The sequence below is a fragment of the Saccostrea cucullata genome, unplaced genomic scaffold (assembly GCF_032062105.1).
Source record: "Saccostrea cucullata isolate Sc308-1 unplaced genomic scaffold, CSIRO_AGI_Scuc_v1 ctg50, whole genome shotgun sequence".
NCBI lineage: Eukaryota > Metazoa > Mollusca > Bivalvia > Ostreida > Ostreidae > Saccostrea > Saccostrea cuccullata.
Window position 1 is genome coordinate 371,818 of NW_026931583.1, and position 19,774 is coordinate 391,591.

Consider the following 19,774-nt stretch of genomic DNA (forward strand, 5'->3'; position numbering starts at 1 on the left):
AGAGTTTCATTATTCATGCACCCTTCTTTGATAATTCTGACCCCCATCCCTTCTAAATATACTGGGAGGAAAATCTCTTATCCCAAATTTTTTTTAAATTGAAAATCAACTTTTCCCTCATGCCATTCATCTACAAACACAGCAGTGTGTACACAGGGAACACAATAGCAAAACATTCCGAGGATTAGGATCAAGCCTAGAAGGAAACATGATCTTACGGACGACGGTAATCCTGGCGGATGATGCCGCTTCCCCTCCGGGATTATTTGCACGGCACGTGTACCTAGCACTGTGGTGACGTGCGGCTTGCCGAATTTTGAGGCAACAAGTGCCATTTATTTTTGTGATGATAAATTCAGGTGAACTATCTAAGCTCTGATCATCCCTGTACCAAGATATTGTAGGGGACGGAATTCCTGTGACATGGCATTCCATGGTTAAAGGAGAATTCTCCAAAACATCTACAGACTTCAGATTTTTTGTGAAGTCTGGGGGCAAAATTTGCTGATGTGTTTCTGAAATAAGGGATTTTCCAGAGATTGTTAATAACTATCATTTCCAAACTCATATATTATATACATGTACTGTACCTACATTTAGAAATACACATTAATAAAAAGAATAATAATTGTTAAACAATTTACTTAAGCTGCAAATTAATTGATTAAAGCTACCCATTGCCCAATATTCTTCAGTAGTATTATATAATATATATAAGTGAAATGTTTCTAGAATATTCATTAGTCATTGATGAACTTTTGAACTTGACTGACCTCTGACATGTAAGTAAGCGGATGATTCCGCTGTTCCTGCTTCGTTAGTCAGTCTGATGGTGTATCTAGCCGTGTCCTCAGAGAATGTCTCCTCGATAGTGAGCGTGGCCACGCCTCTGTTGTATCTGGTCTCATAATCCGGGCTGTTCAGAGGTAGGTTGTCTTTGTACCACATGACCTGCGGCTCGGAGGCCGAGTCAACATGGCACTCCAGTGTCACCCTGAGAAAGAAGATAGACTTAAAATTAAATACCTGGCTTTTTATGCAGCATTGCATTTGTTGGGTTTTTGAAAAGATTTATAACCTCAGATTTGAGAAAATGAATGATGTTTTAAAAATAATTATGTACTTTTCTCCTTCCATAACTTCAGCATCTTTGAGTGGCATGATGATTTTAGGGGGTGCAGCTTTTGGCATAGAGGCAGTAACAGTGACTTCCATTGGCTGAATTTCCTCAGTCACAGCTTGTCCTGCCTAAACACAGAAAGCATGTACATGTATATTTAATAACAAGAAAATATAACAATACACTACAATGTCACTTCTTGTACTGACTTTTCCCTACCTCTCTGTCTCTCAGCTGTGCTTTGACTTGTGTGATGTGATTTTCAGCTTGTTGGAATGATTGCATCATTTCCTGATTTTGCACAAATAAATTATGTAAACGACTAGGTCCCTCTTCACCTGAAAAATAAAATATCACATATAAGGCATGCTTAGAAAGAGATGTAAACAATTCAACTTATGTCATAATTCCAAATTCATCAAATACTGTAGATATAACAATAAATCAGGAGAACAAATCTTACCATATAATTCTATGACTAATTCTGACATCCTTTGCAGTCTGGATTCCTGCAATGGACGTCCGTTTTCTATGAATTTTTCCAATGTAGACACGAGGTGCTCAGCATCTCTGGGAGAGCGGCACTCGTTCATGTGTCGCTGTATTTCATTCAACAATGTGATTCCTTCTTTTATCCATATTTCGGACTAAAATGAAAACATAATTAATTAGAAAAGTTTAAACTATTTCTCACATAGCAAAACTGATGTAAAAGCTTTAGTACTTTTCAATATCTGCAACATGACCTTTGACCTACTGACCTCCTCATAAAGGTTAAAATATTCCACTGAGCATTCCAGGAGCTGACGATAATCGCGGACACTGGTGTGGAATGTCGTCCATTTCGTCTTCAGCAGGTCAAGTTCTCGGTCAATATGAACTGCGTCATCATGGCGCTCCTGGACCATCAGCTCAGCGGTGCTTGAAAAATTCTGAATTTTCTTTTCAATCATCTGAAAATGAAACGTTTTCACATTTTATTCCATCATTATTAAGTAAAAGTTGAATAATTTATGCATATAAAACTCTCCTGGTAATGTTACAATACTTTGTATTACAAGTTTCACGAAACTTATTTTCCCAATTATCAGAAGAAAGATAAATATGATTGATTGCTTACCTCAACAGTCATTTCAAACTGTTTGAAGGCCTGCGAGTTCATCTTAGCTGCTGGCAGTGAGTTGCCGTAGCTTCCTCGCCTGGCCTGTAAATGTTGGTGTAGCTCATCTATCTCTGAATGGATCTGAAATATAAATAAAGTAATACAGATAACATCTCCATGTACTTAAACAAAAAATACAATATTAGTTAGGTTCTAAAATAATGATGCCGTAGTGTATGGAAATGACTGATTTCCTATACTAGTTTTACCTGTCTGAGGTCGTAGTTGAACTGACAGATCTGTAGGTTCTGTTTCAGGCGTTTCTCCTGATCTTCCCACGCCTGGTTCCATCTCTGTTTATATTCTGCCGTCACCTTCAGGACTCGCTCTACGTCATCCTGGGCGGCAGCTTCTGCATCCTGGTATCAGATAAATCCAAATTAATGTTTTTGAAAAAAATTCAACCTTTTATAATTGAAGCATTTCGTGACACCATACATTGGTCTGCCTCAGTGTCTTGGTATATGCTGTGATGAATACTTCAATAGATAAAAGCAGAGTGCATGGAGAATGATTAAATATCATCCGTGTACACTGAAATACACAATTATGAAGCTATTTTTGGGTAAATGAATTTCCTATACCTCTTCCTCTTCCTTCATCAGATGTTGTACATATCTATGTACAGTTCCTAATGATCTCTAACAAAAAATACCCCACAATTTATCATTTACATTTTATTTTCCAGAGAGTGCATCATTAAAAGAATGCCTAATGGCTATTCCGAGTCTCTCATCTTAAACAAATTTCCACTTAAGACTTACCGTTTGTCGGACGCGTACGACGATTTTCTCGCCTTCGTCGGCAGTGTAATTGATCAGGCTGGAGACTTCCTGCTTTTTGCGTTTGTGTTCCTCCAGCAGACTCTCCGCCTGCGAAAGTTCTGACGGTAAATCAGATTCCATGTACTCCTTTTCTGTTCTCTCGATCAGACGGTCAAGCTACAAACACAGAGAGAGTTACAATACAGAGAAAATTAAAATATACCTATTTCCAATGCATACTGAAAGCACAGAAAAATAAACTGCCTATGTATCCCTGTTTTATTTGTTTCGATATCAAATACTGATTTTTCTGTGCATTACAGATTTTAAACATTTTGCTAAAAATACTATTAAAGGGAGACTACCCTTACCTGATCCAAATTTTTGAAGAACTGTATGGTCATCTTGAGCAGTATTTGGTACTCGTGGATTCGTGCAGTAAATCGCTGTCTGACTTTGATCAGCTCGTTAATTATCTGGTCTTTCTGTCCCTTTGTATTACCCTTCAGGGACAGTAACTCTGCTGTGCTCAAGTGGCGCTCAATCTCTTCTTGAGCTTTCTGTTTACAAGACAAAAATAATGCATTAAAAACCTCCAAGTTAAGCTATTTGGCCTTAATAAATATAATGTTTGACTTTGAGGTTCAAATTTGATTAACAATTTCAATTTAAAGAATGTTGTCAAATCCATGCCATAAAGTTGAATCAAATCTACACTATAAAGTTGAGCAATTTAACACTGAATACAATAATTCAACACTCTTTTACCTTGTATATAGGTGTAAAAATTTCAACTTTTTTCTGCATTTCCTCAACAGTTTGTGTACTGTTGCCCAAGTAACCAGCCAAATTAGGGTAGAAAAATTCCCTTTCTATCTTCATAACCCAATCAATAGTCTAAAAGAGAGCAAAAGGAAACCAACCTTGAACACGGGTGAGAACTCTTCTAACTGGTTCTGATAGCGATGAGCTGTTTCTACTGAGCTACCCAGATCACCAGCAATGACGGGGAAAAAGTCGTTCTCAATTTTCAGGACCCAATCAATTGTCTGCAAAATATACATTCACCTGTGTACTGATTTTGCCCAATTTTTTATTCATGATTTGAATTACAAATGGCTTTTGAAAATTGCATGACTTCAGATTCTTGTTGAAAATTGAGAACAAGTCTTTCCCCATCTCATTGTTTGGAAAATGTTACAATAAAAAGGCTTAGCATGCAATTTTCAAAACCATTGTATAGATTTAATCTTAATACATAAACATGGTACAATTCTATAAAATATTAAAATGACAGATATTAACCATCAATCAGAATTAATGTTAAAGTTTATGAAAAACTTAAATTAATATAAAAATGGTCAAACAATATTAAATGAGCATGCTCACTGACCTTTCTGGCATCCTGTACAAACTGGTGCCACTGAGTTTTGAACTGGCGACTTGAGTTGACGTGGGTGGTCCACGACTCGTAGGTGGTGCTCAGTATTGTCATCCTCTCTTTGTATTCTGAGGTAATTCTCTCCACTGTGTTGGTGGAGCTTCTGATATCTATTGTAGAGTCATCCTGAATCTATAAAGAGATGCATGGAGATTTGTTAATGCTGATATAAAAAAGAAAATCAGTTTTGATAAAAATTCCCGAAATAATTCATGTTAAATGTAACAGTTTGAATATGCTTGCAACAAAAGTTACTTCCCCTGCATATTGATGAAATAAAACTCTTTTGCTGAAAATCCTATGTTTTCAATCTTGATTATATTTGTGTGTGTGTGTGTTTGTGACCTACATGTACATCAGTTATTGCAATGGGTTCATTATTTATCAATTATTTGTTTCATTACTATGTTAATTTCACTGTTTTGCCAAACACTTAATCTTTCACACAACATTCAATAGTACAATTCTTAACCACATACTGTGGATGAGTTCTGTAGGAAATCATGTCCTCTGTCCTGCATTTGGTTGTAGGTTTCTGTAACCTTTGTCCACAGTTCTTCTGTGTGTCTTACTGCATCTTCTGTCAAGTCTTGTAAATTCTCGGTTTCTGATTTTATGATGTGTTCCAACCCATTCATGTTGTTGGTAAGCTAAAAGGACAAATTATATATTAGCTATAAATCAAATTTAACCTAAAAACTTCACATTTACCAGTAATTTCAAGGATTTACATATTTTTAATGTCTTATATACATGCAACAGATCTAAAATTTGCATGAAAGCTAATAATTTCAAAGTTTTTATCACCAATGTGTACCTCCTTCCAGAGTTCTGGTTCTTACCTGTTGCACGAGTTTGTGAAATGTGACATAGACGATGGAGATTTGAATGCGGACTTCCACTATGCGGTGCAGACGGTGGATCTGCTTACACAGCGTGTCGACCTTCTCGGTGGCAGTCTGGGCCTCCGGGTCCCCTGACTTGACCAGGTTTGCCCTTGCCTCCGACAAACTCTCTACATCCGCATTCTTGTCCTGAAAGTATACCAAATGTTCAGAAAATGAAAATACAGGAAGACACAGGACTTTACCCAGTTTTTATTAGAGTTTCAACATTTTCATTGATAAAATGTTCTTACTCTTATGTCTTGTTCCAATTGTTCGTGTATTTCCAGGAAGTCCTCGGCATTGGTAAGACTAGTTCCCATGCTGTTGTGCCTGGCGAGGGTGGATTGACAAATCTTTGTCACCCAAGTGTGAATCTGTAAAAATAAGATCAATGTATGAGATAACTACTCTTCCCTTGTTGAAGCAAAATGTTTGCTTGCATGATTTCTATTGGAAATAAACAAAATTTTGAATTTTAAATATCCTTAACAATGAGAGATACTAGATTCTGTGTTTTATGAAGTAAGGATAAATTTGTCATGTGGGGGAATTTTTCTATAATTTTGAGACGTTTGACTTACTTCTGTGTATTTCTCTTCAAATATAAGGTAAGTCTTGCTCCTCTCCCAGGCCTCAGCACGCCGAGCCTTACACAAGGACTCAAGTCCTGAGCAGCGATCTTGCAGCTGAGTCATCTAAACCAACAAAGTTACAATCAGAGACTAGCAAAATCTCCAGAAAAATCTAACCAAACATAACTCTTTAAAAAATGTCACATTATCTTGCTGACCTGAATCATTGATTGCTGTAACAAATATAATTTACGATCGATTTACCTTGCGTCTGACGCCATCAGCCCCAGGGTCGTCCCTACTGACCCTTTCTAGTAGGATTCGACCCTCTCTGAGAGCTGGAGTGGAGGATTCCACGATGACGTTAGACAACTGAGCATGACGGTCTGCAAGCTCTGCGCTGTTCCGTGGGAGGTCCATGGTGTTCAGTTGGACCTCGATCTGGTCGAGGGTCATCAGAGCCTTCTCGGCCAGATCGAAAAACGATAGAGCCATCGAAATGTTCTTTCTCTTGTTGTCCAAGCGGACCATGAAGTTTTCACATTCACGGTCCACAGTCTGTAGTCTTTGTCTTACGCCCTCGGCGTCCAAGTTGGTGCGGCGGAGAAGTTGATCCGCTTTACGGACCAGCCGCAGAACATTCTCTTGGACATGCTGGAATAATAATGTCATCAAAAATTATAAAATGGTTTACCGATTACTCTTTGTGCATTTTTTTAAGAATCTTAAATAACTAGCTCAGTCTTAATATGTGTTACTGGGGATAAATAAATGTTATTAACATTATATAATTATCAAGCAAAGGTCAGTTCTGTTCCATTACATTTTTTAAGCTAATGAACTTACCCTTGCTTGGGCTTCAAATCTGTAGTGTTCCTCTTGTATGAGTTGGGAGTGATGGTAGGAATCTCCCAGATCAGTCCTATGTAGGTAGGCAGAACCCGTCGTTCTATACCAGTCAAGCACCTGTACAGTAAAGTTAGGGTTATGTATACATGTCATATTTCTTTTGATGTCCCACAATTTCACCTTTATCATCAAAGTTCTGTTGAAACTTAAAGCCTCTAACACATGTTAATCTAAAACAGATCAATTTTCTTTCAATTCACATCTGATTTTTATATCTATAAAGCAAATATCTAATTTTTTCCATTACCAAAATGAACAAAGTTTGACTAAATTTAAAGACTAAGAATGTAAACAAGGTATAACTGCTTCCTATAATTTTCATAATTTTGAAGCATATAAACAGACCTTGTTGGTTTCCTGGTCGAGCTGGCACAGTTGTAGGCACTGCTCGAGACGGATTCTACGCTGTTCCCATATTTCTTCGAGTCGTCGTCTTCGGTCTTGTAGTAGTTCCAGTAGGTGTTCAATACCGTAACAAGCCGCTGTCGTGGCGTGCCGGTTCTGTAGGTCCGCATGCATACCCATTTCACGAATACGCTCCAAAAGCGAGTGACCTTGTTGCAAGGTTGATTGGGATGATTCAAGTATACCTGCAAAAATACACAAAATTTATAAACAATCCCCTCTGAAATTCTTTTTTTAAAATTCAGTTATCACAATTTTTACTACTATTGCAACTGTAAATCTTTTCTCGTTGGAATATTCCAGATCTGTGACAATAGCTTGTCTGCTGGTTTCTGAATTATAAAGCCAATTTTTTACAATTTGTGTTGTGTATTGCGACTCACTCTTTTTGATCTCCTGGTGCTGCTGAAGCAGATGCCGTGCTGTGTTCACGTCCTGTGTCGGCAGCATGCTGGTAAATTTACCCTGAGCATGCTCCATCTTTGCAGCAAACTATGAATACCAAGGATAAATATTAAATGTAAAATTTAAATATATGTTTTATATTTTTTTCAGAAGAATAACTTACAAGCAATCTATAAAATTTTAGAAAATATGAAATACAAATGTGCAATTTTAACTCTCCACTGACAAAAAAGGGAAAAAACAGAACCAAATGTTACATTATTTATTCTCATTTATAGTTTGTAAGGTTTAAACTCACGTCCTGAGCACTCTGGTGGAATGCGATGCTCTGGTCCAGTAGCATTGAGCGGTGTTCCAGTTTGGTGTTGAGTTCTCTCCAGGCTTCGTTCAGAGTCTCAGCCATAGCTGCGTACACGTCCGCTTGGGAGCGGTTTTCCACAGCGTAAGCATCTGCACTGGCCAGGATGTTCTTGATTTCGTCTTCTTTGCTCTGAAAAATAAAATCAATAAAAATTCAATTAAATTATTTCAAATCATTCATCAATCTCCTTTTTAGATGAAGGAAATTGATTAAATATTTATGAGTTCAATCTTTCTAAGAAATGATTTTTGTATTGAAGAACTTCATTAAACGATGAAAAGTTGCATAGATTAATAATGCATCAAACAAGATTTGTTTCAAAAGCTTATGTCTTGGTCAAGGAAAATCCCTGATAAGTGAATTAATATTTAACCATTTATTTACAAGTATGATTTGAAAATTAAATTCTTTCAAGTTCAGAGATTATAATAAGAAAGTGGGCTCAAGTACAGAATAAATATACAACTTAAATTAATAAAAAAAATTTTTAGAATGTCATCTTGGAGATGTCCCAATTGTATAAATTTACATAGCATCAGTTAATCTATAGATTTATGATTTATTATAAATGTGTCTGTAAATTGGCTACTTTTGTACTTTTTAATTTAAACCAATATAATTTAATAATGTATATAATTTGTTTGTAAAATTCTTCTTATAAGAGTAAATTGGTTAATTGCGTTTTACCCAAAAATTTGTATAAAACATGAAATGCCAAGATTTTCTTGCTTCATTTTGTTACATAATATTTCTTCCAGAACATTACTTGTAAAGATCAAGAAATCAAAAACTTTCTAAGAAGTCTATAAACACTGATAAACAGTTATCTATCAGACACTGGGAATCCTGGCAGACGTTTTCTGGCAGCTATAAATATATTTCTACTGCAGGATCTGCACCCCCTGTGTGTTTGACGTATTGCCATGGAAATATTTATCTGATGAAGCAGCATGTTACCATTAGAAGTTCCTTTCTGGCACCTCCTTATCATAAAGGTTTGGGCTCAGAAAATGAAATTCCTGGTTATGTATCGTCTTTTAAAAGTTAAAGGAATTTCTGGAAAGCTTTTAGTAGTCTAAAAAATAATTTTGTTTATATTTGACTTAGAACTTAGTTTTCATTATAAAAAAATTCTAATTCATGGGTACTTGTGCAGACAATTTCCTTAATACATTTTAATGAATTTAATCATATTTTTTAACAATTTAAAGATTTATGATTATCATTATAACATCTATGTATCACACAGATTACTGACAAATTCCCCTCTGTTTAGCTCTGTAATGAGTCTGGTTAACACACAGCTGCTATGTGGCTTACTGTGATCTACACCTATTGAGAACATCCTCACTGAATTGGAAACACATGTGATGCATCATCCCAATTCACAAAATCCTACAGATTTACACATTTTCCCATCTGTTAATTCTGATCTTAGGATGTGAAGGTTAAATTCCTAAGAATATATAAAATCTAAACCTATTTGTTTTTTTTTTTATCTTTGTTATTTATCACCTGATCTGATCATTAATTTGACAAGGATTCTATCACACAATAATAATTAATCTATATAATTTATGCCTGGCACAAACACCATATAAAGATAACCAAAATACAAACCAGATTTAACTTTAACTGAGAGTTTTCAACATGCCTTTTGCTTTGTTTTTTTTTCAGTTCTTTATTCCGTGGGACGTACATCCCATAAGCATCATAAGTACAACATTGTATTTATCAATTACATACATAGTACAATAACATGTTATAAACTTACCAACTAGTTATACATACATTTTATTATATAGCTAATTGATTTAAACATTCCATTCGTAATTTATTAGCATGATATATATATTTGTTAAAACTCCTGAAATTTCCATTTAATTAAATCTCTTTATATGACTTTATATAAATTTCTAATCTTGACTCAGTAACTTTTGTAATAAAAAAGATGCATGCATGTAATTTATGCGGATCTTTATCTCTCAGAAAACGAATTAATTACAGGTATTACTTATAGTTACATAAGCATATTTTTTTATATAATTAACTTTGTACAGTGGAGATTACTACTAATTTTCCTACACATTAACTTCATAGGCCCATTTGTACTACTACTGTACAGATTTAAGCTGTCAATTTTTATTTATAAATTGGGGAAAAAATCAACTTATGAAGCAAAATTTTCAACTTCTCTACAATTTTAGCTTTATATTTTTTATAATTATAATTTTCGTAACCACAGCATGCATAGCATTAATTTTATCACATCTGTCCATGTTTTTTTTTTTTTATTAACCCCTCATATACATGTGCTTCAGCAACATTTTCTGGTTCAAATAAAAACTATAGTAATCTCAATGGCAAGTAGTATTTCTCACAAAATTAGGAGATAAGATATTCCTTAGGTTTATTTATGAATTTACAGTAATATTCACTTCAGTTTTTATTTTCTAAAGCAAAATTTCCCTTGTATAAGCTATTTGACATTTATAGGGTTAAGCCAAGTTACGCTGTGATAATGGTTGAATTGTCTATTGTTTTGCATTTATCTAAGCTACTTATGTAATTTATACACTCACATGCATGACAAGTTGTTTTTGCCTAAGTAAAGACTTTAATGTTTTCTTGTGTCAGTTCAACAGGAATTCATTTTTTATGAGATGAGATTTATTTGAACAAGTGGTCATATTTTTTTTATTTCCACAAGTATTTTATTTTTTGCATCAAAATTTCATATCCACTCATAAACTAGGTAAAATGCTACCGTAAGTACTGCTTATGTATTATTTAAGACATTCTATTTAAAATCTTATATCATCTAAAATGAGGGTTAGCAGTAAAAAAAAATGAGTAAGTTGGTTTAAAACTCTCAAGTGTAAAAGTATCGTGTGTTGCTTGTTCAATTATTATAAATACACAGATCGTAATTTGACTTTGTTGGGCATATAAGTGAATGTTTGTAATAAAACTTCAACTGCTTCCACAGTCTTACCTAATCATACCACATGTCTTACCTTGGTTTAGTTTTATCAGTTCAATGTGTTTTGCAGCGACTTTGTTGAGCATTTCTTCCTGAGCATATAAAGACTCATCTTTAGTTTTGCTATGTGAATCTTCCTAAAAGACTCATCTTTAGCTATGTGAACCTTTCATTGCATTCTTGTCTCTCAGTTATATTGAGCTTAGCAAGCATTTCATTAAGCATTTCATTGTGTTCTTGTCTGTCAGTTATATAGGACTCACTTTGAGTTAAGCGAGCATTTGATTGTGTTTAGAACTCACCTTGAGCTTGGCGAGCATTTCGTTGTGTTCTTGTCTGAGTTGTAGGGCCTCTTCCAGTGTAGATCCCACATCTGTGAGATCGGGCTCCATTTGATGGACTCGTACTCGAATCCATTCTGCTCCCTGAAAAATAATGTTCCATTTTAGAAGTGAATTTTATTGTGATGATTATTACATATATACCCACATTTGTGACACAGTCTGAGTCACTAATGTTTAAAAAAAAAATCCCATTTATACAAACACTCTCACGTTCATTCAAACTTTCAAAAATATATCCATAACTTTTAATCCTCATTCCCTCCTGAATTATTAATCCATTCATATTCTGTGCTATATATCATAATTGCAAATGTATACTACATATCTATTCTTTAGCTTCTATTTTTAACTATTTAATTTTAATCAATACACTATTAGGGGTCACTGCTTAGACAAATAATTAAAAGGTAAATAATTTTTTGAAAGAGGCATGAAAATGCAACTACAAAAAATAAGGGGAATCCAAACTATAGAATGTGCTACTATATTAAAATTTTTTTTTTTTAATCATTAGGACCAAAACATCAAAATATATACTGCATTAGGTCTTCAAACCTTCCTTCTACTCTTGTTCATTCAAGGGTTAAGGGAAGTAATACTGGTGATCAAAGACATGTACATCAAGGGTTAGTTCATTGGTTTATTGGTTTTATCTCTGACTATCACATTCTACTTAAAACGAACAAGTTCATTTGCCAAGTTATAGCTGTCTACTCTAATGGCTAAAAGCATCATCAAGGTCCTTTAATGTATTGTCAGGCAGTGTCCAGTTTTAAACATTAAACATAAAGATGCTTGAAATTTTGAATGTTTTGGAAGAAATTATCAGGATAAATCGGAATTGAAGTTCACAAACTTATAAAAAATATTTGAAAAGTTAAAAAAAAAATATGTGGCGAAAAAAGGTTTAAGCAATAATATAAGGACCAAAACCTAGGGTTGAAGAGTTTGAATTATAAGAATTAACTTATCAATTCCAAATAAGGTACCAATGATCTTTGCTCCTTTATGTTTAATGGTTCGGGCCATGGATATCGACCTGGGTAGCTCTGTGATTCGAGCACCTGACTAGTGATGTAGGGGACTCAGGTTTTATTTCGGGTCCAGCCATGTTTTTATTTCCTGTTACATGTGTATGCAAGGATCATTTGAGTAAGGTTAAATGTCCAAGAAGTTCACCTTGGAATTGCAGAGAAAGACTAGACCCCACCCTGAGTGTGCAGAGATAACACAATTGGCAAGACTTTGAACTCGGTTTCAAACTTTCATGATTCACAATCTGGTTAGCACTGGTAAAAGCATTTTAAGCCAATACTGAAAATCAGTGATACGAGATTCATAGACAAGCTGATTAAAAGCTGGAGATTTTTTGGTGCTTTATTTATCTGTTGGCAGAGAAGATAAGCCAGCTACAGTATATACACCTCCTGACTGAGGCTGAAGATAAGTAAAGATGAGGCATAATCCAGGAATGTTTCCAACATTGGCTCACAGCCACCATTAGATACCTACCATCCCATTTACTTATCACTCACTTCATCAAACTGTGATGGATATTACTTTTTATTTTTTTACGTAACATTTTAAACTGTTTTTCTCTTCAGATCATTTACTTCTAGAATATATTCATGTCTTTGATATTTTTCAAAAATGTTATTTCTAAAAAAAAATTTCAAGGAAGTGAGCTGGTAAAATTTTTTGCACTATCCAAGACAACATAAATATTATATATGTATTGTTTTTATATGTATACATCTTTATGAAAGTGCTGTTTCTATTTCTATCTATAATGTAAAACCAATACAGATGTAGACTCTTAAGAGTTAATCACCCAATTTCTTCGTTACCGAAAGCAAAAACAGGAAATAGCATTACGTAAGAAAACTGGAAACCCTTCACACAGAAGTTCAATTTAGGAAGTATCTTTTTGACTTCTCTCTTAGAATAAGGGTCTTATAGCACTACATCTGAGGAGTTTTTATAGCATTGTTTGCCATATTTTTTTGTTAAAAAAATGGTTTTGACTAGCAGCCTTTTCATTTAATTACAAATATAAATTAATATGGCTGCATAGATTAGAATAACAATTCATTGAGAGTTCAAGAACTTCTATATTTACTAAAACAATCCAGAGTTTTCTTATGACCTTAAAATATTTGTTTGTTGACTTTTTTTTTTTTTACCAATAATGGATTGTAAATTAGAATTGAACTTTTTGCAATATTTGATTTGGTCAATACTTTAAAAACTCTTGCACTTATGCAATTTCATTTCCGGTAAGAATTTGATTTTGAGGAGTTCATAATAAGTAAAGGGACAATTAATTCAGGTTTTTAAATATGCAGATATTCAATGTACATACACTAGTAATTTCTCCTGGTAGTGTAAAATAAGCTTTTAGAATTTATTTACTCATATAAATAGCTATCTACAAGACCACACCTTTGAACAAAGGTAAAACTATTGATTTCAGACAGAATTAATGTTTGGGTTAATTACAGGTCTGGTATGAGGGTATGAATACATTACTGAGGGTCAAATACTCAGGTACATTAATAAATGGCCACCTGACCAGTGTAACCTTGATTGGGACATCGGCAAACCTATATATAGCATCTGCGTATTTTCTTTTCATACATGCATGCATTTTAAAAATTGATTTTAATTTCACACACACTCACTATGATTAAGGGGGGAGGGAGAGATTATCTATTTTTTAGTTTTACCCCCCACCCCAAACTTTAATCTTTGGTTTAATAAACCCAGGAATATGTTAAGAATTTTTACTTACTCGTAGAATGGCTAGAATGACCTTGGAGCGCCCAGACTGGACGGCCACTGTACTGATAGTCGTAGTTGAGGGGGGTAATTCCGAAAGATCGGTTATGTCCGATGCTCTGTCTGACATTTTGGTTTTTTCAATGGATGATTAAGCACATGTGTAGCAAAAAAGCAGCAAAACACTGTAAAGGGTTTCACTAAAGTACTGGGTCCAAAATTTTGTATCTTTTTTTAGGCATTACACAATAGCATACAATAGGCATGCATGCAGAAGACTGGAATGGCTCTTTATCACTTCACAGTCTCTGCTCTTCTCAACCTCTTCAAGAGAATACCTATCACTATATACAACTGCTTACTGGACCAGTTCATCTCCAGCCTCCCCTAGGGGGGATCAGCATACACCACTACTTCGTTAAATGTTTGCTTTCTTTAAATATCACTCTCAATACTCATGATTTTAATTAGTATACTTCTTTCATAAAGAACCCTGATTAAAAACCTTGTATTTGAGATAAATAGTATTTTAAAACTTCTAAAGTTAAAGATTCATGCTTATGAAACAGACTGATCCCCCTGTTGTGTTAAGTGATTCTACCCAGGAGGTCACATGACATTCCATCCCCCCAATATGGTAAGTGGTTCTTGATGTAAACAGACATGGGTAACCAGCCGAGCTGTGCCTTCTGTCTGTAGGAGCTTATGTAATGTACGTCTTATCTACTGATTCTCTCTCTCTCCTCATAAATCACATGTCAAACTCAAATCACTGCAATGTGATTTTTAATAAATTAGCTTTAATAATTTTCAGTATTTTTAGAACAAAAATATTAACATGTGAAGGGCTGGGGGAGGGGGGTGGGGGGTGGCACAAGTCATCATACAATCAATTTATAAGATATTTCAAAATAAAAATTAAATTATTCTCTTATATAGTTTCTCAAACCTACATTTGTTCCATTGTAAGAACTGCAGAACCCAGATACACAGAATTAATTGTATTATTTTTACTAGACAAAATTAAACGTTTATTGATGATCTGCATAGAACTTTTCTATTTCAAAAACTTTAACTTACATAAAACCAACATTTATCAATTAAAGGAAAAACATATTTTCAAAGTATATAAATTCCAGATAAATATTTTCTATTTTAAACACTTTTAGAACCTGTGCCAAAATACAGAAAGAAATTCACTTCTAGAAGCAGCTTCTCAAAAAAAAAGGTTGTTGAAATATCTCACACATCACAAGCCAAGATAAAGCTGTTTGATTTTCTGAAAATGTTACTTTGATATCTACAAGAAGAAATCTCTGGCAGAATAAATTAAGAATCAAGATAGGTTTAGCAAGACCTCAAAATGAAAGTACATTCAATTGAATATTGTTTTATTATGACTCATTTATATCAATCAGTCCTATAGGGCTTCTGTGTCATGATCTGGCAGAGGAGGTACTTTTTTTTTTTGCTAAATACTTCAGAATTTGAATTAGCTTCATTATTTGATTGGGAGCAATAAGAGTGCATATGCCAACCTGCAAATCCATTTTTTCTGGCTTTTAATTGCTCCAAATATAACTGTCAAAATGTACATGCATGTATTTAAACTAAAATATGTATATCCATAATACAAAAAAGTCAGAGTGGCATGTTTCCAGAAGTCTATGATATGAAGAGAGCTAGGAAGCTGGATTCTCCAAGAGCTGCTACATCCAGTATGTACTAGAGTCCATATATCAGTGATAATACCTCAGATTTAGACATTTATTGTAGATGTACTGTTATTTTCTGATCCTGGCAGCCATTAAGCAGTACTTGTACTTGTGCCAGAGTTTTTAGCGACACTTGTTGATCTCTCCCTCACACACATAATATACGTATACAAGTTGTATCACTACGTGTATAAACTGTGTTCTGTGTAAACCCTCTCTGACAAGACAATGCCCTATACCAAGAACACATGTGTTTTGAATATATCATCTATTAATGTATTTGAATTTACATACAATATGGCAACTCTGCCAGGTTAAACCAAAAAAAGAACATGGGCAGCTATAGATTGAAATGTTAAAATTGCCAACAACTTTATTAATGATTTTTTATCTATCCATTTGTAATCTACAAAATGCTATATGTGGGATGATCACCAATCAATCTTCATCTCTACTGAAATGATTAAGTATTACTTCATTCTAAAACTAGATATCATTCAGGTGGTGATCATTTTGAATAGTTCCAGTTTTGGTAAACTTAAATACGAGAGCAAATGGAACTTGCTAGTGTTGCGATATTTCTTACATATGTAAAATAGTTTTTGTACAAGGCCGGAGAACATTAATTTCCAGCAGTGCTAATATTTTTTTAAAGATGAAAAAATTGCATAAATGAGAAAAAACTTTTCATTCTATCCAGAATTTTGTAGCTCATATTAATTAATACCTTCTTGGAATGTTGGAGTTTAAATAAAAATCTGTTTTGACCATGACCTTTGATGAAATTGAAGTGCAAACACTGCAAACAACCTTTATCCAAGGTCTTCACTATTGAAATGTAAACCAAATGAATGTATTCTATGTGCAGAAATTATAAAGTAAAAGACAAAGATTCAGATAAAGAGAGCTACTGATCATACTGAACAAAACCTGATTTTCTAATATTTCCATTCTCTCAAAACACTTTCACACATGTATTTCTTTTATTTTCTAATACCCTTACAAAATGACCCCCTTCCTTTATCAATTAAATTATAACTTAAGATAAATGTACTTTAATTTTTTAGAGCAAACTAAAATACCCTGACTGCACATGCAGACAATAGGTTCTCTGCTAATAAGAATGCAGGTAAAATGTCAAAATATTAACTGGTCTAACAGATAGAAAATAATTATTCCAGCCAATAAACCTCAAAAACTATCATCATTAGATGGAAATAATTATATTCTATTCAAGCTACATGCTCGTCGCTGAGTAACATGCAGATGATCATGTTCTTACATTACTTGCAGTTGCAACATTAGTGAAGTGCAAATTGATAGAATTTTTGTGATGAGCTCATAGCAAACACATAATGGTTCATCATCTGATGTTATGCAATTTACTTTATTTCATCTGACAACCATTATAATTTAGCTAGGATAGTCCATACAACATTACAGAGCACATACATGATGCCACATTTTTTTTCAATTCTTACCTCTTCCAGCTGTTGTTTGAGGGTATTAGGGGATGAAGGCCTAAAATTCCTTGGGAGACTCTGTGCTTTGGCATTGACTGGTTGACTATAGCTGCTGGTGACCAGCCCCTCCCTAACTGGGGGCTTTACATTGTGATGAAGGGAACCAGATCTCTCCGGAGGTCTGGGTTTTTCCCGAGTTCTGACCGCCCTCTCTGGGGCTATTGGCTGATTTCCGAGGTCTGATGTAGACCGCCTCTGTCTTTTTTGTGAAGACTGTGGTTTGTTCCTACCAGCATCATACCCTGAGAACGTCTTTGTGCGGGATGGCTGCCGTTTACGAGATTCTCCGTATTGCACTGCTGACGGGGGTCTTCTAGTCCGCTCCATTTCAGACCAGTACCGGTTCAGATCCTTTGTCTTTTGTTCCATTTTTGTAAGTTTACTGCTAATGACCTCCACAGCCTCATGGTCATCCAAACTTAAAGTCTTCTCCTTCCTGAATTACCAAAAAATGGATTAATAAAATATATTCAGAAGTCAAATTGATGCTATATTATAAAATTGTAACAATAAGGTCAAAGGTAATTGGTCTTTCCATGGAGGGAAACATACTGCGGTTAGCATTTGGATTTCATTACACAAAAAGTCAGAATTTTTGACAACCCAACATTTGAAAACACAAAGTTATTAAGAAATGATAAAAATCCTTTTGTTATATGTTTACAAGTCTTCTTTTAATCATTAAATTTGTCTTGGAATTATAATAAAGTTACAACTTTGCACATTTCCCTTGTACTGGCTTTTGAGACTTACCCCTCAGTGAGTATTATTGGCATGGCCAGCCTCTCTAGCAGGGCCCGCCCCATACGATCCGTCTCCTGGTGGTCCCTCTCCACCTGACCTTTGATCGGTGTGTATTGTTTGAGGATGTCTGGCACAGTGGCCTCTCCTGACATTGTCCAGGAAATTGGAATCAGAAGGTCATCCACTCGATCCAGAATCTGTTAACGGATCAAAAATTGGTAAATACATTTTCAAAATTAAGTCTTAAAAAAATGACAAAAAAAATAATTAAATCTGAAAAATTCTCATTTTGAAAAAAATAATGGCTTCTCGGATGTATATTTTTGAATATTTCTAAGCTTATTTATTAATGTATTAAACAATCTGCTTTAAAACGTAAAATGCTCATTGCACTTGTACATACAGTAATTAGGGTTTACTAGGACTCTAAATGACCGTTATCGTCTGTGGCAGTGTTTATACAGTAATTATCGTGACCAAGCACCTGGGGTACCTGACCTTTCTCACCTTCGGCTGTCTTTCACCCTTATTTTTTGTCTGGCTTTAATTATTTGTTTTCACTGAACATCGTTTAAATCCATTACGTTTAAATAAATTTGATAATTTTGTCAATTCTCCGAGAAGCCGTAATTAAATTCTCGGGAAAAGAGCGGATGATATTACACGTGCGATTGTTGATATGGCTGTGTTTGATTATATGCCAATACAAGTGGTTGAAGGCAAAGGCTTTAAAAAAAACGATGACCATCGTTGCACCAAACTACAAAATACCGTCCCTTAATATTATAAAATCTAGGATTGAAAAAGTGTACGAAAATCGTAAATCCGCTCTGTTAGGAAAACTTTATCAAGTTCAAGTTGATCCTGTACGTAGCTCTGACGACTGATGCCTTGTCGTCAAACGCGAGAAAGAGTTACATTACAATTACGGAGCAGATTATTTTTTTTAAACAAAAATACTGTGAACAACTTTTGATTTTATTTCTTGTGTTTATTTGATAAATAAATTTAATTTTAAAAAATGTTATATTAAATTTAGTCGGGCACGAAGTGTTCATCATCATTATTACAACAGAAATACATTTACGGAAAAGCCTCACATCAGTTTTATTTCAACAAGAGTTTACAATTTTTTACAGTCTTCAATTTACTTGTTCATATTTATTTACACTTTTACCATATCCCGGGTCTGATGGAAAAACGTCCGAGTAACCAAGTATTGAAAATTGACCGATTTGACATCCCTAGTAAATACATTTTCAAAATTAAGTCTTAAAAGAAATGACAATAAATAATTGCATATGAGAAATTCTCTTTTTTTTTAAAAAATAATGGTTTCTAAAAAATGTTTTCTGAAATATGTGAACAATTCCATACTTTGTCAGCTGATGCGAGGAACATGGCTGACACGGTGAGTCTGTTGGCTCGCTCGTTGGTCCCCTGTGAGAATCTTTTCCAGGCTTCCTCCAGTCGGTGAGATCTCTCATTATTCGGGGCCAGGTCGTATCTCAGTGACCGACGCAGAACCAAGCCTGCTTGTAGCAACTGCTTCCCATACTCATAAGTTCCCTACAGTAAATAGATTTAAGCTTAGAATTAAAAATACAGTAGTTGAAAGATACAATTTTTTACCATAGGTATGATTAAAGGAAACTGAAATG

The 19,774-nt window shown here is 34.5% G+C and overlaps 1 protein-coding gene across 1 annotated transcript in view; it reads right to left on the reverse strand.

The window, feature by feature from the left end:
• LOC134233068 (titin-like) overlaps positions 1 to 19,774 on the reverse strand; it is a 177,995-nt gene that overhangs the window by 138,996 nt on the left and 19,225 nt on the right. The window contains 26 exon segments of the mRNA XM_062715064.1: positions 219 to 515; positions 774 to 994; positions 1,124 to 1,248; positions 1,340 to 1,458; positions 1,584 to 1,767; positions 1,882 to 2,073; positions 2,241 to 2,363; positions 2,492 to 2,641; positions 3,047 to 3,223; positions 3,418 to 3,606; positions 3,815 to 3,943; positions 3,946 to 4,095; positions 4,440 to 4,619; positions 4,967 to 5,137; positions 5,330 to 5,521; positions 5,626 to 5,748; positions 5,956 to 6,069; positions 6,211 to 6,600; positions 6,793 to 6,912; positions 7,201 to 7,445; positions 7,644 to 7,752; positions 7,964 to 8,155; positions 11,312 to 11,434; positions 17,328 to 17,805; positions 18,123 to 18,310; positions 19,491 to 19,682. Coding sequence (XP_062571048.1) covers positions 219 to 515; positions 774 to 994; positions 1,124 to 1,248; positions 1,340 to 1,458; positions 1,584 to 1,767; positions 1,882 to 2,073; positions 2,241 to 2,363; positions 2,492 to 2,641; positions 3,047 to 3,223; positions 3,418 to 3,606; positions 3,815 to 3,943; positions 3,946 to 4,095; positions 4,440 to 4,619; positions 4,967 to 5,137; positions 5,330 to 5,521; positions 5,626 to 5,748; positions 5,956 to 6,069; positions 6,211 to 6,600; positions 6,793 to 6,912; positions 7,201 to 7,445; positions 7,644 to 7,752; positions 7,964 to 8,155; positions 11,312 to 11,434; positions 17,328 to 17,805; positions 18,123 to 18,310; positions 19,491 to 19,682 — 4,873 coding nt within the window.